This window comes from Mytilus edulis, chromosome 10, assembly GCF_963676685.1.
Source record: "Mytilus edulis chromosome 10, xbMytEdul2.2, whole genome shotgun sequence".
Taxonomy (NCBI): Eukaryota; Metazoa; Mollusca; class Bivalvia; order Mytilida; family Mytilidae; genus Mytilus; species Mytilus edulis.
This window is the reverse complement of record NC_092353.1, coordinates 3,627,512-3,650,897: the sequence shown is the minus strand read 5'-3', so window position 1 is coordinate 3,650,897 and position 23,386 is coordinate 3,627,512. Positions and strand designations below refer to the sequence as shown.

At 32.8% G+C, this 23,386-nt stretch overlaps 1 protein-coding gene across 1 annotated transcript; it reads left to right on the top strand.

Annotated features, from left to right (window-relative positions):
* The first annotated feature begins 2,358 nt into the window (after positions 1-2,358).
* Positions 2,359-7,539, top strand: LOC139492316 (ryncolin-4-like). Its single transcript, XM_071280532.1, has 4 exons — positions 2,359-2,478; positions 2,860-2,956; positions 5,278-5,442; positions 7,292-7,539. Exons 1-4 carry the CDS (start codon positions 2,377-2,379, stop codon positions 7,537-7,539), a joined length of 612 nt encoding a protein of 203 aa, XP_071136633.1. The 5' UTR covers positions 2,359-2,376.
* The last annotated feature ends 15,847 nt before the right edge of the window (positions 7,540-23,386 follow it).

Below are 23,386 nucleotides of genomic sequence, written 5' to 3'. Positions count from 1 at the left end.
TTCCCAAAATTTGTTAAATGTTTTTGTTTTCTATTCATTTCAATTATTTTTCGCGTTTTAATGTATACTCTGAACAAAAATATACAATAAGTATTCGCTATTAACTATTAATTCCAATAATAAAATTCAGAATGGAAATGGGGAATATGTCAAAGAGACAATAACCCGACCATAGAGCAGACAACAACCGAAGGCCACCAATAGGTCTTCAATGCAGCGAATGGACTAATATGTAGACTAGCTCAGTGATAATCGACGTCATACTAAAACTCTGAATTATACACGAGAAATAAATCCAAGATTACTATCAACGGCGGTCACTGATTTAAAAAAAAATCAGTCTTGCTGGGTAAGATAGAAACTGCGAACAAAATAAAATCTTCATGGAGAAGTCTTCCTACCTTGGACTGCTATATTTGAAGCAGTTTTTCTTGTGTCCAGAAAAAAATTCAAAATATAATTTTAACCCTTTTTTGAAGGAGTTTTATTAATAAATCAAATTAATTCATTTTATTATTTCGATCAGCTGTAGATCTTATCTTAGAATCGTATCCTGTTTAAAATAGCTATCAAAGAGGATATCCCCGAGTTAAAATTAAAGCTGCTTGAACTTTTTTATCAAAATAGATTAGTAGGAAATTTGTATTGGAACATTTACCAAAAAAGTTACATTGGCTTTAACAGCAAACATGACTTTTCTTGCTTTTTTTTGATGGGTCTTCTAGACTTGAAATAAGGTTACCGTTGCTCTTTATAACAGTTCATAAGAACTTATTTTCTAATACATTTGTTATCATACTACCAGTAGTTGAGAAATGAAACTACACTTTTGGTAGTATTTGGCACTTTACTCGGGGTTTAAGTTTTATTTATATTAAGAAAAAAGTTGCCAATTTTCACAGAAACTACTAGATTTATTTTTACTGCTCTGTAGATCCCCTGTTTTAATCCTCGGGTATGGTTTCAGAGAAAACAACAGGACAACTGATACTATGTTTATATTAAAGACGTTGATAAATAAGTAATTACATAATAATAATAGTAAGATATATATATTTGCTTTATTGACATACAAAGGCATTTGACTAATTGTTGAAAAGCATCAATGGGATTGAACAAAAATACAGTTAATGTTATAAAGAACCAGTATTTGAAAACTAAAACTTTCTTGATATAGAGCAATTTCTTTGGTAATTTGATATATATCGTCTTTGATGTAAGATTACAAAATAATAAATTGAATAATTTATTGCAGCATACACTACAAACAGCCCAGAGTCTGAATTGACCAGTTTTGTGCTCGACCAGTAAAATCGAGCACACATTTACTCGACTAGTCTCGGCATTGTCTCAACTGTACTTAAGTGTGCTCCACTATGTCTCGACTTTACTTAATTAGTCTGATTCAGTACTTGATGGTCTTTGTGTAGTCTGTAATGGTCTTGACCAAGGCTCGACCTGTCTCGACCTGTCTTGACTAGTCTCGACCTGTCTCGACTAGTCTTGACTCAGTCTCAACCTGTCTCGACTAGTCTTGACCTTCCAATTTAGTTTTGACTGGTGTAAATCAGCCCATCTAACTAAATTAAATATTTATTTTACTTAGATATATATTAAGCTTACTGAATCCCAGGTCATTTTTTTTTTTTTTTTTTTTTGTTGTATTGCTGTCAAATTTAAGAATTAAATTAATCTAGGCCAAAAAAGCTAGAATTTGCAGTTCGAACAAAATAGAGATAGTGCACTTTAATTTTTTTAATAACTTTTTCAAATTAACTAGGATTTTCATCAAACTATGCAGCTATGTTAGATATAATATATAGATCTGAATTTATTTAATAATTTTTATTTTTACCTATTGTAAAATTAAATTTCATTTTACTGCAATAAATCAAACTGCCAAATAAGCTTGAATTTTGTGAGATCAATATTTAACTTAGTTAGATGGGCTGATATTTTCACCAGTCAAAACTAAATTTGAAAGTCAATACTAGTCGAGACAGGTCGCGACTGTTTGAGACTTAGTCGAGACTAGTCGAGACAGGTCGAGACTAGTCAAGACAGGTCGAGACAGGTCGAGCCTTGGTCAAGACCATTTCAGACTCCACAACGAACATCAAGTACTGAATCAGACTAATTAAGTAAAGTCGAGACTTAGTCGAGTACACTTAAGTACAGTTAAGTACAGTCGAGACAATGTCTAGACTAGTCGAGAAAAAAATGTGCTCGATTTTACTGGTCGAGCACAAAAACTGGTCAATTCAGACTCTGAGCAGTTTTTAGTGATATGCCTCAAGTAATATTGGGACAAACCGTTATGAGTATTCAAACATATATATTTTACTTTCAGTAAAAAGACCAACTGACTGTGATGACATGGACAAATCAACTGAAAGTGGGATTTACAAGGTCTTTCCTGATAAAATTTCTTGTTTCAAGGTTTTCTGTGAAATGGAGAAACATGGCGGGGGCTGGACTGTGAGTTTGAAATGAATACTAGATGGGTAAAATCAAATAAATGGGTTAATGATATATTGAATTAACTAAAATTAAATCGGCTTACTATACGGTTAGAAATTTTAGTTAAAAAATTTGTATATAAACTAAGAGTAAATATATTTCACCGACCTATGAAAAATTTTGCATATAGCGAGTTATGTTTTATCATTAATACTAGTATCTAAAAAATATAATTTCTAATTCTTCTTTTTTTCTATTTATCATTTTTCCTATCATTGTAGATTTTTGCTTTTTTCAATAAACCCTTTAAAGACTGAGTATTCAAGAGATATTATATTTTCTTGGCATTGCTATTTCAAATGAATTGTACGACTAAATGAGCATATTTGTTATTTTCAGATTTTTCAACGTAGAATGAACGGAGAAATAACATTCTATAGAGAATGGAACGCTTATAAGCAAGGATTTGGTGACCAGAGTCGAGAATTTTGGTTGGGTAATACATACTTTTACATATAAGTGAGATGTGTTAGGATTTCATCAGGCCATCAATGGTGTATCCGATACAATACTTTTATTCAGAAAGTTATCAAATTGTTCTTTGTGGCTTTTTTTATCTTTGTATATATACAAACTTATTAAGGATGTTGGCTAGTCTTGTTTTTGTGTTTTTGTCAGATATTCGGAATCCTCGGGTTTTACCTACACAGCGCTATTAAAAATTTTGTCCACCAACCCCTACTTTTCTTTTTATAATTTCATTACATATTGTTTTCAAAAGCTATATTTGAAAATCTTATAAAATCCTTGATAATATTTCCTAGTAATTGATAAAAAGGCGTCAATGTCACATGTATGACAAATCTAGAAGGAATTATTTTACATGAATCTAGAAAACAAGGACATGGACCCTTTTTCTGTTTTTGTTTAGTTTCCTTATTTATATACTATAAACTTATAACAGACTTACTTCAAATCTGTTTTCAAACGTCAAATACAATGAAAAAAAACAAAGGATATGGGACATCCATCAATAGGAAAACAAAGGATATGGGACATCCATCAATGAGAAAACAGAGGATATGGGGCATCCATCAATGAGAAAACAGAGGATATGGGGCATCCATCAATGGGAAAACAAAGGATATGGGGCATCCATCAATGGGAAAACAGAGGATATGGGGCATCCATCAATGCCACAAAATCAGTTCATTCACAAAATCAACAACAAAAAAACACATAAAACCACAAAGGAACCGCGCTTTGTATGTGTTTCTTTTTCTGCATTGAAATCCTGACAACCTATGACAAGGTTCCTGACCTGGGACACCAGCATGCAAATTGTGTCAGGACTAAGCTAGTTTTTTTTTTATCTCTACCCTTTTTAATTTTAGTCCCGATCACTAGATTAATTAAGCATGCATAAAAGAATATCCAATAAGATCAGTACTGTAATAACTATATAATATACAACAAATACCAGGCATTGATTCCATCCACGCAGAGATGTTAAAGGCAGACTTAGATACATTATCCAAAGTACTCCACAATCTTTTCCTTGTCATCTGGGAAGAAGAGGACATTCCATCAAACTGGAAAAAAGGCCTGATTGTGAAATTACCAAAGAAGTCAATCTACGCAAATGTGACAACTGGAGAGGGATTACATTTACTTTCTGTCCCTAGTAGGATATTTTGCAAAATTCTTCTAAAAAGAATTGATAAAATTATGGAGGAATATCTTAGAGAAGAACAAGCAGGCTTTAAAAAAAGACAGGATGCATTGACCAAATTTTCACTCTGAGGAACATCATCGAGCAGTGCATTGAATGGAATACACCGCTTTATATTAATTTTGACAGTATCCATAATTCTTTGGAAAATTGTTAAAATCATATGGAATTCTACCTAACATTTTGACGCTTAGAAAAGCCTTCTATAACAGCTTTGAATGCAGAAAAGAAATACCACATCAGACAAGAAAAGGGGTATCAAGTGGATCATGTTTAACCAGCTAGAAGACATTGATTTAGCAATATTATCAACAACTACTTAACACCTACAAGAGAAGACCAACATACTTAACAAATATTCAAAGCAAACTGATCTGAATGTCAATGTCAAGAAGACAAAGGTAATTTCCATAAACACTAGAAGCACAACACCAATAACAATTAATGATCTGCCAGTGGACAATGTTGAAGATTTCACTGACCTTGGAAGCATCATAAGTAAAGATGATGGGACAGAGAATGATATAAAGCCAAGACTATCTTAGGGACGTGCAACATTTCCAAGACTAAGTTCAACCAGTTTAAGGACCAACTGAGAATTGTCCTACTGCATAGTTCAGAAACTTGGCGTGTGGTTTAGTGAGTGAACTTCAAAAAGTAGATGCTTTCCATTCTAGCTGCCTAAGAAAGATCATCAGAATATGTTGGCCAAATAAGATCAGCAACAAGAGCCTTTTGAAGAAATGTAATGCTATGAGTATAACGATAGAAATTAAACAACGACAAATAATACCTGATCAAAGTATGTTCGCGGCTACTGAGAAACCACACCTTCCTGCTCCTATGAGCCTTCTCGTGTTTTTTTTTTATTATGTGATAACTTGGCCGTTTTAATAGTGATTATTGGATTACCAAACCAAACATGTCATAATTATTTGATAATCTATGACTGTATTTCTTATTGTTTGATTTTCTTGTGATTATATAGGCACACAGTTTATAGTTATGTGATTACTTGGGCATCCCCATTATGGGCCTCACCTATAGTATAAATTTTAGTTGCTTTCAATTTAAATTTCCATCAGGTAACGATCATCTGCATCTGCTGACCTCTCAAGGACACTACAGATTGAGGATTGATATGGAAGACTTTGAAAATAACCAAAAGTATGCGCTTTATGACAACTTCAGCATTGGTAGTGAAAGTTCTGGTTATATTTTGAGTGTTAGTGGTTATTTTGGTGATGCAGGTAAGATTTTTTTTATATAAATTATAACCCTCTAAATGTTGGATTCTATTGTCAGCCCTTATCTTTATTTATTTTCTTCTTTGACTCTTTAAACTTTGATAAAGGGGAAATATAAAAAAGAAGAGGTAGTATGATTACCTATGAGAAGTCTCAATAAGAGACGTAAAATGACACAGAAATTTAAAACCCTGAATAAAATCTATATTGCAATTAAATAGTTCCTTTTGTGTCGTTTGCCACATTTCCCGATTTTTATAATAAATACATTATTTGCAAACAAATAAATTCTTCGAAATGCACGTTTTATTTCAACCCGAAATATTACATGTATTATGCGATTAATACATGGCCTTTTCCATATCAGCCTGGGTATCATCCCGAGACGGAGTGGAGGTGCTGAAATGGGTCGAGGGATGATACCCAGGCTGATATGGAAAAGGCCATGTATTAATCGCTTTATCATATACTTCCGACAATAGTTTTATGTACGGCAAATAAACAAATGAAATAACTAAAACAGTCAAAAAATTTATAAAGAAGTTAAATTATGAATCCAATATACTATAATTGTCCAACAACAGCATCACTCCCTCCATATATGTGTATGGTAACATTTTTGAAACATTGAAACAATTTGGTAGTTGTATGATCATTATTACTCCATGTTTGTTGTACTATAAACCGATTCATAATTGTTAATGGCATTTGTTAGCAAGTACTAAACTATCCCACAAAAGTTACCGTAAATATTGACGTCGTCATAAAAAATATCTGACGTCACAATGGAAAAGTAAACAACCGATACCGAAAACACCGAAAGTAACTTGCACGAGAGGCACTATTATGGGTTTTGTGCACGATATGCACCTGATATGGGTTATCAGCCCGGGTGGTAAATTATAGCTTGTGTAGTTCTGCTCATTACACATATGCAAAAGCTATCATATCAATGCTAAGTATATGATAAAAATATTTATTCATTGTAAATAGAACGGTTAAAGTATTCATCTACTTCTTTATCTCCTTATTCCAAAAATTCTCCTTGATGCGTGAACCCCTTGTTTTCCTCTTTTTATAATCAATCTGTTGCGCACAGTATCGTTTTTCATACAATGTAACAAATCAACGCCCTCATGGGTAAGATCTTGGTTTTAGAATTTTTTCAATGGTATCTTAACTGAATCTCAGTATGCTAATTCATGAAATAGAAACACATATATTGATAAAGTATCAAAATGCTATAGTATAATATCAAATTGATAAAGGATAGACACAAACATTCGATATTTCAACGGAAATTTCGGTTCATTTATTGCAACAAATGTCATGTTTAAAGGAACTCTCTTTGCGGCTAAAACTGTACCACTTTAACTATGAAGTTTTGAAAAACATCATTTCCTAGAATGGAAAGTGCAAATGCACTACTATTTTTTTCAAAGGTCAAAACATAGGGTTGTGCGTCATATTTTCAACGTTTATAGGCTCTGAACTTCAAAAGTTTAAACTAACACTTAATTTCAAAATTATTCCTACTTCGACTGTAGAGTTTCCACAGATTTCAATATAAGCAATAGTCACATGTATATTTACCGGTAACATTCTTAAGTTATGTCTCTATGAGATGCAACCTACAGATCAGAACTGGAAACCAGTATGTAAACAAAGCTAGTTATCTATGAATATTTTAAGTCTACACAAAAGAGGCGTGTTTTGAGAAACAGCTGTATTTACAAAGTGCAACCTTTAAATCGAATGCTAGCAACAATATTTATAATGACATCGTTGTTATGCATTTGGATATAACTTGAGTATTTAAATTCCTATTGCAATATACTACATATATTTACAGGAGATTCGATGGCTTTTCAGAACGGACAGAAATTCTCCACAAAAGATAAGGAAAACGACAAATGGGACGGGGAATGTGCAGTGGTGTTTAAGGGTGCTTGGTGGTATAATGATTGTCACTTTAGCAACCTTAATGGCCTCTATCTGAAAGGAAATCATGATTCATTTGCTGATGGCGTCAATTGGAAAACCTGGAAGGGCTATCAATACTCATTAAAAGGAACAACCATGATGATCCGCAAAGTCTAGATAGATGAATCTAAATTATGAACAATAAATAATGCATATTCTCATTTTGATTTTTTTTTTATTTTGTTTAGATTATAGTGTATGGCTCAGTCATTCGTTGGACTTCGATTGTGTAGGCTTTTGTAAGTTTACAATATTGTTAGTGTCATGGATGGTTCCTTATTGCCAAAGTTTGATCTGATTACAGATTAAAAAATTAAGAATCATTTACAGTCCGTATCGTCTTTTTTTTAATCCAATCAAATCAAATTTTGAAGAACGTTATATTCTATGGTTTATAACCATCTAAATGTAAAACAGAAAACATGGATAGTTTATTTCATTGAAGTTTTGTGATCTATTGAATTGATCATTTCCTTGACAAAGGATCATCGAACAACCCTTTTAATTTATATTGGTAACTGATAAAAAAGCTATTTCTGCTAAAAACAACCGTAAAAAGGCGTGATTGTACGTCAAAGTTAATATTAATTAACCTTTCGGTCCCAGAAATCCTGACAGTTTATACATGTATGGACAATTGGTTGAGCTCAACAATCTGAACATTTTTACCTGGTCAGATGTTCTCTTTTTATTAAAGTTTGTTTTCAAAATAATAGATAAAACTTGCATTTTATCTCCTCTATTCTGTATAGCCATGTTGGCCATCTTGGTTGGCAGACGGAGGCATCAAGCACATTTGTTTTAACTAGATACCTCAATGATGATTGTGGACAAATGTGTTTAAAATTAAAAAGTTTCAGAGGAGAAAATTGTTGTGAAAGATTACACAAAATTTACGAACAAATGTTAAAAATTGACTAATAAGGACTATAACTCCTTAAAGGGTCAATCGACAATTTTGAACATATTATATTATTTGCAGATCTTTCTTTGCTGAACACTTTGCTGTTTTCAGTTTATCTATATCTGTCATAGTATTCAAGATAATAACCACAAACTGCAAAATTGCCTTAAATTACCAATTCAGGGACAGCAACACAACAACGGGTTATCTGATTGGTCTGCAAATTTCAGTGCAGATGGATCTAAACCTAATGAGCATTTATATCCAGGACAATTTTCGCTAAATGGTTTGGTTTCAGATATATAATCCAAATACATAAAAGAAGATGTGGTATGATTACCAATGTGACAACTTTCTACAAGAGATCACATGGCACATAAATTAACAACTATAGGTCATCGTATGGCCTTCAACAAAGCAAAGCCCATACGTCAGCTATAAAAGGCCACAAAATGACAAATATAAAACAATTCAAACGAGAAAACCAACGGCCTAAATTGTGTACAAAAAAATGAACGAAAAACAAATATGTAACACATGATCAATAACGCCATCACTGAGTTACCGGCTCCTGACTAGTGACAGAGACATACATACAGAATGTGGCGGGGTTAAGGGGCTCCTGGGTATAAATAATTTTTTTTTTCTAATATAGGATTTCGCTATATTTTTTCATGAATGAACTTTATCATATACTTAAAAGAAAAATGAAATAAAAAAATGGGGTCACCGTTCATATAAGCTAAAATCTGCCTCTGGAAGAAGCATACATTTTTGTTAATGTCCTTTTTTTCTGTTGAACTAATAGAAGAAAAAGAGGAAATATCGAAATAAAAAAATAACCTAATATAAGAAATCGCTTAAATTTTACAATTATTTAGTTTATGTACAGCTTATTTGAAAACAATAATAAAAAAATATAGGTCACCGATGAGTTAAAAAAGATATTTCAAATTTAAGGCCAAAAAATGGCATTTTTGCACCAAAGGGAGATAATTTGGAGCTTTTTCAATTTTTAAAGTCATCTGGGGCCAAACCAAATCATTTTTTTGGGTTGTTTTTTGTACCATATCATAAAGTAACAACTAATAGTGTAATAAATAAAATTTGTAATGAAAAAATAGAGGTTTAATTTTTTGCTAAAATTTTTGTACCCACGAGCCACCTTAAACATGCAAAAACTGCATTTTACCCCTTAAATTTATTTCAGCCATGTCGGCTATGTTGGTTGGCAGACGGGGTCATCGGATGAATTTTTAAAACTAGATAACTATTGAGGCTAAGTGTGATTAAACTTGCAAGGAAGTTTCAGAAGTGAAGAGTTTTGAAAGATTACAAAAATTTACGAACAATTATTAAAGATTGACTATTAAGAGCCATAATTCCTTAAGGGGTCAATCGACAATTTTGATCATCATCTTGAATTATTTGTAGATTATACTTTGTACACTTGTCATTATGTGATGTCAATTTGTCCTTATATGATGTACACTTATCATTATATGATGTGCAGTTGTCCTTTTATGCCATCAAACACATTTATATGCGGTGCAAACATCTTTATATCATGTCCACAATTCATAATATGATGTGCTTTCTCCATTATCCCATAATGGTATGTGATTTAGTCCTTATATTATGTGATGTTTTCCTTATACGATGTAGAAACGGCATTATGTGATGTGCAATCACCTTTATACGATATGCAATTACCTTTATATGATGACAATTTGACATTATCTGATGTGCAAATTATATTATATGATGTGCACATTATCTTATATGATGTGCACATTATCTTATATGATGTGCACATAATCTTATATGATGTGCAAATGGTCTTATATGATATGCAAATTATCTTATATCATGTACAAATGTCTTTATATAACGTGCAAACTTCTTTATATGATGTGAACTTATCCTTATGTTATATGCTAACATCGTTATATGATGTGGTAAGGTCATTATATTATGACAATGTAACATCATAGGGTGTGGTTCGGATTTATGAGTTTTGACTTATCCCAAGCAGAAAGTCCTAGCCGTATTTGGACAACCTTTTCCAACTTTTGATCCTCAGTGCTGTACATTTTTGTACTTTTTTTTACTTTCGAACTTTTAAATCTGGGCGTCACTGGTAAGTCTTGTGTGGACGAGGCGCGTTTTTGGCGCATTGAATTTTAAACCTGATGCCTTTTGTTATCTATTATTCATGTGTTTCTTTTTCTAATACGTTCTCCTATTTATTTGTATTGTAGTCCTGTAATATTATGTTGTCATTTTAATGTTATATTTAACATTGCCATTAAAGTGTGAGGTTTGGCGTGCCACAAAACCAGTTTCAAAATCAGGTTTATCTCGAATTCATGTATTTGGTTTTGATGTTATATTTGTTATTCTCATAGACTTTTGTCTAATGCTTAGTCCGTTTCTGTGTGTGTTACATTTTAATGTTGTGTCGTTGTTCTCCTCTTGTATTTATTGCGTTCCCTCAATTTTAGTTTGTTACCCCGATTTTGTTTTTTGTCCATGGATTTATGAGTTTTGAACAGCGGTATACTACTGTTGCCTTTATCAACATCTTTATATGGTGTCAGAACATCATTATGATGATGTCGAAACATCATTATGATGATGTGCATTCATCGTCCTGATGGTCAATGAACATGATTACTATTACTCACTACTTCATAACTGATTCCGATCTGCTTCTGAGGGAGTAACAATTAATCAGGCTCAATTTTTTAGCTGTTGTTTGGGAAATGGTTGAGATTTAAAAAGAGATAAACCTTGGCATGTTAATACCTCGCTTTAAGATGTGAAAAACTCACATCTGATATTGTTTGGAAATTGTCAAAATATATGAATTGTAACGTTTTGTTTTAATCGACTGGTCTAAATTAATAAACATACGGAGTCTGCAATAATGAACATACGGTTAAAATTATTAAATTCAAGAAATAATTCTTTCATTTCATGCTCTATGCTCATTTTAACAAGGGAGGGCATTAAATTTGTCTATTTATGTACACCATAAAAAATCTATAAGAAGTTAAAACACGAATTTCTAGTATGTACATTAATGTAAATTTTCCCTTGCTGATTATTTTAGCTGTTCGAGTTTCCTTTTATAAATTCTCAAGATAGACACAAAAGAATGGTAAAAAATCAGACTTTGATAGAGTAATTGCTCATGTAAGGGACCAGTCGTTTGTGACCCCAAAAAGGGGGGATAGGAAGAAATAAAAGGGGCCTTTAATTTCATATTTTGTTTAATGGAAAGGTGCATTCAATTTAATATAGCTATAGATTTGCGGTATAATGTTATGGTGATGTCTTCAAAATCCGTAGGCATCATTTTTTACGCCTCGTTCCGCTCGCCTCAATTGTTAAAACCTGAATCCTTAGTTTCAACAATTTCAATAGCAGAAAATTGTTCATCTGAAGCTAATATCGAATGAAGGTGTGGTAAATATTATTGAGACCATAACCGGCAAATCCAAATTAAGTTCCTGAAGTCGCAAACAACTTCCACACTTGAAGTTCTAGATCCACTACTGGCGCAATATTTTAATCTTATATGAATGCATTTAGGAACTTAATACGATTTTTTTTTTTTTTTTTTTTTTGTTATTTCGAACAAAACTATTGAAAATGTGTGTATGCGCGTTTGTGTGTAATTGTTAGGTGTTGCCTTTTTTTTTGGGGGGGGGGGGAGAAGGGGAGGGGGTTAAAATTTGTGGGTCTTTGGAAAAGGAGTATTTATTGACTGTTTTTTTCCTTTTTCAAGGTGTAGACATTAGAAAAAAAACGAAAAAATCCACTGTTTCCTCACACGTCCCCATCCCCAATTAAAGAAAATTACCATAATTATTACTTACGTAGCTTTCGTTTTTGACTGGTAGCCGAGTTATGAATACGGACATTATAGAGTGCAAAATAACATTCCTGATCGCTTGTTAAGGTCTTTCCTTTTTCTAAAGGGAAAGACCTTACTGTATTTCTTCTGTTTATTATTATTCTTCCGCCAAACTTTGACGAAGTTAGCAGCCTTAACCGTAAGACGTGTCGCTTTCATGTTCACACTTTGTATCGGTGTCATGAATACCTATCTGGAACTCACCCTGTGAGTCGAAATATTTTGTCGGTTCGGAGTAATCCCTCCGAAACCCAAAAACCTTGTTACCGTTCCAACACCGTAACCGTAATAGGTAGAAAAAAAAACAAAGGGTGAAATTTGTTCAGGACCAGACCCCGGTTCTTCGTCACATTTGGATCGAAAGGATTCAACAACTCATTGGTAGGGTTATGCCCCTATTAAAATTAACCGGTGTCGGTTGGCCACCCAAACTCAGAAACCGTAAGTCGTAGACACCTAGGATCTTCACCATTCATCATCAATTCATGTGACTTTGAAAAATACCTCAAGGTCAAATGTGTATGTTGACCTTGACCTTTGACCTAACACCTTGTTACCGGATAATCTCAGCAACCATTAAACTTGCAGAAGTTTTAAATAGTGGAAAATGTTTGGGTCATTACGGCGCAACTTTGTTACATTTTGACCGAAGAGATTTGACCTTTTTGTAAGGGGCATAACCCCTGTTTTAGGTTTCTGAAAAGACAAAATCAGCTTTTACTATATAACTAAAGGTCCTAGACCCATGGGGTCTTCAGCAATCACATTGGGGACTAATGACCTTGACAAAGGTCAAAAGGTCAAAGGTCAAGGTCATGTCCCAGATAGAGAATTTAGTGTTTTTAACCTTATATTAAGGATTTTTAGTGTGTTTTCTAGCTTTTTAAGGTTGACCTTGACCTTTGACCTTTCAACTTTTTATTGGATATCTCAAAAACGATTATACTTACAGAAATAGTAAATAGTGAAAAATGTTGAGTTGACTAAGGCGCAACTTTTTTACAGTTTGATCGAAGAGCTTTGACATACCCTTAAGGAGCATAACCCCCGTTAACGGTTTCTGAAAAGACAAAATTAGCTTTAACTCTTGAACCAAAGGTCCTAGACCCATGGGGTCTTTTATAATGACATTGTGGAGCAATGACCTTTACAAAGGTCACAAGGTCAAAAGTCAAGGTCATGTCCTAAAAAGCGAATTTGTTGTTTTTGTCATATTTTAACGGTTTTATGTGTGTTTGAGAGCTTTTCAATGCATTCTACGACTATTGGAACATGTATTTTACATTACAAAAAGGAAAGACCTCTCAAGAACAATTGACATTTTAATTATTAATTTATTTCTTCAATGAATACTCATAAAAATATTTTTTCTTGATCACAGATTAATAATATATAATTTGTATCACTACAATATAATAATTATTACGGTGACGTTGAATTCACAATCATTTATTCATCATTACTTTCAGGTACAGATATGATTTGTTTTTCCATCCACAAGAATTTGAGGTCATCCGATGATCAGTACATCATTACTTTGATTATATCTGTTCTTGTCTATACGAGTTTTTCTATAGATAAGTTATCAAGATAATAACCAATTAAACAACAAAACTCTGAAGAGCCAAAATTGCCCAAAAGGACCTTCATTATAGAGCATACTCACACACATTGCACTATTTTTTATCTATTATAGTTCCGGGATAAGCTCAAAATATTAAAAGCCGCTACTGCAAATCTTCACTTTAAAAAATTCAAAACACAACTCTCTATCTGTAAGAGAACAACAGGTCTCAGTAAACAATAAATAAATGCAGAGTTTAAGTTCATTTAGGAACCAATCTGATCAGATTACAGGTATTGTGTGTTCAAGCTTTGCTTACGCCGATCTGAAAACGCTCAATTCAAGATCATTGGATTCTCTAGTTTTGTCGGATTGATCCATACCTTCAAACATATGAAGGCTAAAATGTCATTGGCTGATGTAATATATACCAGGACAGAAAGTAAAACGAAGTCTTGTCAGATCCTTGTAACCAAAGCTAAGACAGATGTACAATATTAATCATTTGTTGGACACAGACTGTAGTGTGGGTAGGATCACGTGCATTTCCTTGATGGACTTTAATAAAACAAAAACAAAAAAGAACATGGTTATTTTTTTTTAATTTCATTATTGTTTAATTTTTCTCTGATTTTAAATGGAAACATATAGATTCTTACACTGCAACAAGTGTATTACGATATTTCTCCACTCGAGACAGTTAAATTTTATTATTTAAAGCGCGAGGCTTGCCGAGCCCTTTAAATAATAAAATTTAACTGTCGAGAGTGGAGAAATATCGTAATACACGAGTTATAGTGTCGGAATCTGTTTCTCTAATGCTTTTTATCGTTCTTTTTCAAAGATTTTCAGAAAATTGTGCTCTTTATATGCGACGTCATCAGGCAAGATCGCCTTTTTTCATGACGTCACAATAGGAAAATTGAGAAGAAAACAAAACATTTTGACGTCATAATCAAATTTCGACTAATCATTTGCCGAGAACAGATTTTCACTAGTGAGGAGAAATATTTTTCTCACACCGGTCAGGAAATGTGAAAATAGCACAAAAATTAGAGAAAAATTATTTCGCTTCCCTTCTGAAAATATAAAATCTCTTTCAAGAAATCAAGAAACATTTACCAAAAATGTCCCCCCCCCCCCCTCTGCAAAAAAAAAATTGAGCGGCTTCCCACAAAACCTTTTATATTGCGGGTTACTACATGTTGTGGTGCATTCGTGGTAACATGTTCTCATAGAGTGGAAGTGGTCATGGGTTCGATCCTCGGTCGGGTCAAATCCAAAGACTTTCAAATTGATATTTGCTGCTTCCCTGCTACATGTAAGCACGCGAAATTAAGGAATAAGAGCAAAAGCTGGTCGGCTCGGAATCAGAAGAATTGGCTGGGTAAGGTGACATGCCTTCCTTCGGAAAGTTAACTTGTGAACTAGCATGTTAAAAATAAGGCTCAGGGTGTCGGTCTTGTACAAAGCAGGGTTAATATTCATATCACATTACGGCTATTTTCCTAATGCATGTAGTTTAAAGGTTTGATTGGCTTGATTGCATTGTTTTTATAACTGTTTGCTCATGCATTTTAATCAAGTTTTACAATTCAACAGATAGGCTGGGTTTCAGCTTGTATGATGTTATTGAATGCGTGAACAAACATTTATATAAACAAAGAAAGCAAGCCAACTAAACCTTGAAACTACATACATTAGGAAAATAGCTGTAACATGTTCTTGTACGAATATGCTTATCAATTTGCCCATCAAGCATCCATCCATAACCATCTACATGTATATTGAAGTTGTGAAATATATGCACGAAAACATAATAAAAAGCTGAAAGCAAATGAAATACACCGAGTTGAAGTTCATTCCATATCTCCTTTAAACAATTTCGGATGAAAGAGATGGGCACTCGCTGGTTGAGTGGTGTGAATAGTCTAATTATTGTATCACTAGTCTGTGGACACTTAGGTGTGTGAGTTCGAATACCGCATGTGGCAGGTAAGCTCGACTACTATCTTAATTGACCATAATTGTCAGTTTTCCAAACGAAGGCCGGGTGGTCTCTCTAGAACTTCGGCTTCCTCCACCAATATAAACTCACCCCCACGAAATAGCATGAAAGTGTTGAAAGTGGCGTTAAATATTAATCAATCAACAAATCAATCAAACCAATCATCCATACCGGTATAATTATGACCTCTAAATCTATATCTCTATCCTCATAAAGTCAATGCATGACATCAGTAAAGAGATGACAATAATAACTTTACAAGATATACAAAACAAGAGAGAGAGGTTTCAAAAAAGTCTTTAGTCAGGAGGACAAACGCATGTGTTTATATATTTTTTTATAAATGAACAAAGGTTCTTCGGGACTGGTTTTCGAGTACTCGACACAATATATTAAAAAAAATAGATATATTTCTAATTCTCTTGCATAGTTCTGTTAAGTCCTTAAATATACTAACGCACACATTTTTTTTGAGTCAATCAAAAGTAAAGAAAATGGAAAAGGTGATAAGTGTTCTCCTTGTCGAACACCATTGTCACAAGCAAGCAAAGTATTCCGAATTATAATTACTAGAAGATGCCAGCGAAATCGCAGAACAATTGGGAAAGTGTTGAAACAAAGATTGTGGACACAGTAATAAGGTGGACACAGTAAGGATTTGGACACGGTTAATGCATTTAACTTTTTCTTTAAAGAGACGAACACGTCTAAATTGAAATAGTGTGGCAAAGTGTGATTTTCAGTGTTTTCCCCCTTTTAACTATATAACAATATGAACTATGTAAAATCCTTTGACATTACTGAAAAGGATCCAAATGAGTTAACAATGAAACAAATCTCATGTAATCGGATGAAAAATAAAATCCAAAACACTTCACCAGGAATCAACCCCTCTGTATCTCAAAAACCGTTGACGACACTCCAAATCTGTTGACATACTCATGTTGCAGAATTTTATTAGCAATTAAAATAATCTCCATTAAAAAGAGTTCAAAATAAACAATCTGTATATTCAAATTTGTGAACATTACCCAACCTCACATTTCGCATTTCGCGGGCAGTACGTGGACTAAGCACGCGGTGTCCGAATTTGGATATTTTGGCTTATTCTGTGGAAAAAAGATTGTTTCAAATACAAATTAAGGAAGTACAAAACACTACATGTATACGTCATATCACGAATGTTTCCGACTTTGTAGGGTTTTGGAGGAGTAACACTACATTATACATCTTACCATTTATTTTATTCAATGATATTTTATAAAACAAACCATCTTGCCACATTATGCATGAGTAGATAATTCTATAGCTATTGTTGTGAAATCTTTTAAAAGGTGACTGAGTTCAATGGTGTATTTTGCAATGAATAGAAATAAGAAGATGTGGTATGAGAGCCAATAAAAAAACTTTCCATCCAAGTCATAATTTGTAAGAGTAAACAATCATAGGTCAAAGTACGACCTTTAACACGTAGCCTTTGCTTAACCCAAATAGCAAGCTATAAAGAGCCTCAGAATTTGTTTTATCATATTTTCGCCACAACTGCAAATTTCTCCAATTAGCTCCTGTATTGATTGATCTTAATCTTCCACCGAAATGTTTGAAACGTTGTTATATTACATTGTCTCATTTTTCCTATTAAATTCACTCTCGCTAGCGATAGACACATATTTGAGCCGGGTTTATAGTTTACAGCAGCAAATCGGAATCAGTTATGACGTAGACAGTAATCATTCTAATTGTAATCATGGTCATTGACCATAACGACGATGAAAGCACATCATATAATGAAGTTTCGACATCATATAATGACACAACCACATCATATAAAGATATTTGCACATCATAAAATAGTAACTGCACATCATATAATGATATGTACCAAATATAAGTATGTTTGCACCTGATATAAGTATATTTGTACATCATATAAGGATATTTGCACATAATATAAGTACATTTGTAAATCATATAAGAATGTTTGCACATCATATAAGTGCATGTGCACATTATATAAGTGCATGTGCACATTATATAAGTGCATGTGCACATTATATAAGTATATATGCATATCATATAAGTATGTTTGCACATCATATAATGATTTGTGCACATCATATAAGTATATATGTACATCATATAAGTATGTTTGCACATCATATATTGATGTTTGCGCATCATATATTTGCACATCACATAATGATGTCTGCACATCATATAAGGATGTTTACACATCATATAGGGATATTTGCACATCATACAAAGGTGTTTGCACATCATATAATGACAAGTGGACATCATATAAAGGTAAATGCACATCATATAATGAAAATGGTCATAACAAGACGTGTTGGCGTTCCATAACTAATGATGTAGATGAAGGTGCACATGACGTGTACACTTCACGAGAGAAATCCTCAAAAGTATATGCTTCAACCAGAGAAATATCTCCGTTACTACTTTCCTCTGCTATCTCAAACGGCAGCATGACGAGCACGTAGTAACACGACTATCTTCTAAGCCGCGAGAAAGAAAACTTATAGTTATAGTGGACCGGATGTATCATAACATATGGTTCTCGCGCATTTCGAACTTCCGGTCGATTCTAATACCAACGAGATTGAAATCCTTTAGTACATTTGTCAGATAAGTACCTTAATTTATGATATGAAATTGTGTTATATACAAGATAAGAAAGATAACTCTGGTACATTAAAGTTAAAAGATCTTTTTTTTTTAAACAACACCAGTTAACCTCTTTATATTAATTCAGTGTATATAAGGTGCGAATCCAGCTAGTTCATTTTCACTGTCATATGCGGGTATGTCTATTGTAGAATAAAGGATCATGGGAAAACTGTATTTGTTTACGTTTTGAAAATACCAAATTAATTGATTTGAAGGAAAGTTTTTACATATTTTCATTGTGATATGTCTTTATTATGTACAAACATAGCATTAAAGTTCAAATAAGTGTTATAAAAGCAACATAATATAGCATATCGATTTTTGAAAGCGATCCATTTTAACTATAGATGCGATGAATTATCACTGTTAGTGCAGTCATTTCTGATGTGGAATTTTCGAAGATGCGAGGAATTTTTATTGTAGAATTATGTGATAAATGCACTTGAAACAAATGAAAAAACTTAGTTGATGACTTTAGAATTTATGATAAATGTATTTTCAAATTGAAATACAAACTCCTCATTCATTCTTTATTAAATATATAGCTTTTCAAACTTGTAACAAAAACGCTTCTCAAAATGTCATATTGTATTCTTCAAATTACGTTTTTCCTTGATTTAAAAAAAAATTAAAAGATATTTCTGTATTTTTTTGAAGTCAAAGATTGATATTGCGGAGTTTAAGTGCAGTCTGTGTAAAATAGAGACGAGTACATTTGAGGACGTTATCGTCGACGCAATAAATACACTTTCGAACAGAGAAATATGCATCTTGAAACGCAATGGTGACAGAAAAGCTTATAAAAGATTAACTTTCCCCAGTTGTACCCTCAACTGCTTCAATTTCCATATTCTGAAAAAGACAGTTTTTGTAGAACAAATGTTCTTGACTCGATTGTTGCTTGCATGATTTAAACTGTATAAGGTGAAACGGTATGTGACATAAATTATCCACAGTCATTAAAACATGAAATGTAAGGTGTGGGCGAACTTTTTTGTTTGCATTTGTACGTGAAGTAGAGCACCCTTGATACAAAAAAAAATATCCGTAATGAACAACTCGATACCAGAGGAGGATTTAGGGGGACAGGGGGTTGCCCCCTTTTTGGGAAAACATTTGGTTACTTTTATATGGAATCACTGGAGCGGGCCCCCTCTTAGGTAGTCATTGGACCCCTACTTATAAAAATTTCTAGATCCGCGAGTGGATACTACCACAGAGGTCAAATAATGCACATTTGGGTAATTGTACACAACATGCATGCTACAATTCATGTTTGATGATCTTAGACCCTTTGGACCTCTATGTGGGTTATTTCGGTAACTTGTTAAAAATCCCCAAACTGGATACAAGGTTAGATTCAGCATGTCAAAGAACCCCAAATATCCATAAGGTCTTTTGTCTATAAAAATGCATGCATGGGATACATTTGTTATTGAAGGCATGACTGTAACAATAGGATGAAGATAAAAAAAATATCTTATTCCCGTATCCCGCTTCTACTATGCAGTTCTCATTTTTTATAACTTTCCGTGTCCCGCTATACTTTATTTCTCGTTTTCACGACACAATCATTTGACTATCACGTGTCACGCTTACAAAAAAAATCGGCAATTCCGCGTCACGCTTATACCCCAACGCGTCCCACTATTCTACTCTTTTCTGACTCATATTAAGCCCATTATAAATATATTAAAAAAGTGTGTTTTTTATCCCTTTTTATCCTGTCTAATTTTGGGTTGAGCCACAGATAGATAAGATGTCATATGTGACAATGAGACAACTCTCAAAACGAGTCACAATTTATAAAAGTATTCCTTTATACGTCAAAATACGGTCTTCAACATGGAGTCTTGGCTCACACCGAACAGCAAGTTATAAAGGGCCCCAGTGTAAAACCTTTTAAACGGGAAAACCAACGATTCAATCTGTATCAAGATGTACGTAATTAGTGGTGAAGTGTCATGGAAATGGATAAAAAAAAACAAGGTTATGGAAATGGATAAAAAAAAACAAGGATAAAGATCCCTATACGATTCATAAGAAATTTTAAAAATGGAATACATTTGAAATAAATGTTATTTTTATTGAATTTATTTAGAGTGTTTTAAAACCAAACTTTCCTCCGTAAGTTAAATTTTATCAAATCCGTCTCTTACTTTATCTATTGTTTGAGCAAGTCGGCTAAATTGAGGCTTTACAGCTAATTTCCTACTGCATGTAAAGCAAAACTTTGGTTGACTTGATTGCTTAGTTTGTATAATTGTTTATACAAACTTTGTAAATAAGATTGACATCTTTAAACAATATTTATCGGCATAGTTTAACCTGTATTTATATAATTATTATATTTGAATTAAATTGGGTGTTATCATAATGATTGTACAAACAAAAAACAAAGCATGCACGCTAACTAAAGTCTTGCTTTACATGCTTAAAAAAATACGCTGTAATAGATAAAAAAAAATATATATATCATACAGTGAAAATGCGCCGCATATACAATACTAATGAATCGCTCTGTACAGTGAAAATGAAAGAATAGTATCATTATTCGACAGTAAACATGACTCGCATAAAGAAAGCATCATAGTGGAATTCAGTTCAATATGAAGAAACTGAATGACAAAACCTATTCTACGTTATACAACTTTGATAACTGTGTTGAAATGAATATTTTTTCTGCAACAACATCTTACCTGTTAGTAATAAACACCTGCACGATCTGTTTGTGAAATGTCCTAAATATTCACCTATTTTGGTATATATTTCACAGATCTTCACAGCTATTTGGATTTAGACGCGAAAAAACCCCGTTCGCATCTCTTACTTTGTTTTATTAGTATTATGTGTTTCTTAACATATACTTTTTAACTAATTTTCTTCATTTTCATCAAAAATTAAAAAAAAAGTCGTCTGTTTATTTATCATTCTACATCAAAAATTTCTGGCATATACAGTGAAAATGATATTTTAGGATCCGCACTTTACATACACTGTTAATTGATAAATTCATTTCTTAATTTGTCGTATAAATATTCGCATGCGCTTAAATCAGTAATTCGGTTTTCACACATATATATCCAGATTTCGCGCCTTTTCTCTTGTCGAGAAAAACTTACTGATCAGATCGACACGTATATTTTGCATTCATGATATGTAATTGCAGTTATCTCTTTTTCTGATTTAACATTTTTATATTTGTAGATTTCCTACCATTTTTCGGAGATCCAGAGACCATGATTTACATGACCAGAGTTGTCACAATTTATTTTTATTAAACTGATCAGTACAATTTCTCATCCCAAATTGCTTTTTGTTTTATTTATGTATTATTAAGACAATTTTTATGTTCGTATGAGTATAGCGAAGAAGAACATAAGTGTTGTACGCAACTTTCAACACTATTGTGCTATTTCGTATCGGCCATTTTTATTGGCGTAGAGAACCACTGACATTCGGTAGGAAAACTGACAAGCCTAGTCAACTAAGATTGAAGTTGATTACACCTGCTCCGTACGCGGGATATGAACTCACAACTTCAGTGTCGACTGGCTAATAGGGCCCAAACCTCTTTATAAGTTTATAAGTGGCGTTTATTATTTCCTTTCACAAAAGTTTGTCCGGTATGGTTCATTATTAAAAATTTGATGACTGATACATAAAATTTAATTAGTGTGTCGCCATTTTTAGCTTCATTTGAAGACATTATTTTCTTCTTTCGACTACCAATACCACTGTCATATCCCCGTATTGCATGATTCTGACAGAATAAGTGCAATATCATCCTTCTGTGACTAAGTGGTGAAGATTGCCAAAAATGATCGTTCAACTTCATTTGCTTTATTTTTCTCAGATACGTTTAAGGATTATGTTATATATTTAATATGGATCACTACATACATATTTATTCTCACAAGTTTAAAATGACATAAAGGTCATACATCAAGTAAAAATTAATAATTTCACTTTCTTCCCAGTTTAAAGATAAATAGATAGTAAACCCATATAAACGATCTCCTTATTTTCACATGAATAATGTTGTTTTTTTTATATATAAACGATAGATATTATAATATTCGTATGAGCTGCTTGAAATCATAAACTATATTTATGTATTTAAATGTATGTATATGTAATAGTCCAATTATATATAATAACCATGGTCCATTATATTTTCTGTCTCTTCAGTACTCTGTCCTATTAAGATACATTTCACATGATTATTAACTATTAAAAACAGTTTCGTGTAAATTATTCTCACGAGACCGTCAAATGATTCAGTTAGATGTGTTATTTGTAAAATTGATATACGAGTTATACATGTATATCTGGGCGTACTAAAGCTTGCCATATACATGTATAATGTATGACGATTGTGGATTTTTTTTTTATTTATTTATTGTGTTTTATATTTTTTTCTTTTCTGACTCATACATGCATTACCCCGACACCTACTTCAATAGCTACATGTACGATGTAGGTACACTGCAATATAATGAATGCGATACAATGATGTACGTAACATTATGAAAATTGGGGATTTACGATTTTTCTTTTTTGTACCACCGTTGTAAAGTTTTCTACATGAAGAACTTTGTTGCTTTTTAAACTTCTAAGAAAATAACACGTCAATTTACTTAAAATGTTGAATACTCTACAGTTTCGTAGCGATTCGAGTGTTGTTTTACCCTGTAATTTCAGCATGGAGGACAAAAAGGAAAAACAGATAAAGGAAAAAAGAAAAAACCAAGATGAAAAGAAACCATCACAATTTAAAAGAAACAAGCAAACACTTCTCCACAAAAACTAAAAATTGCGTAACATGAATTCCACCAATATGAAAACCCGAGGTGGTGAAATTTGGTACACAGACAT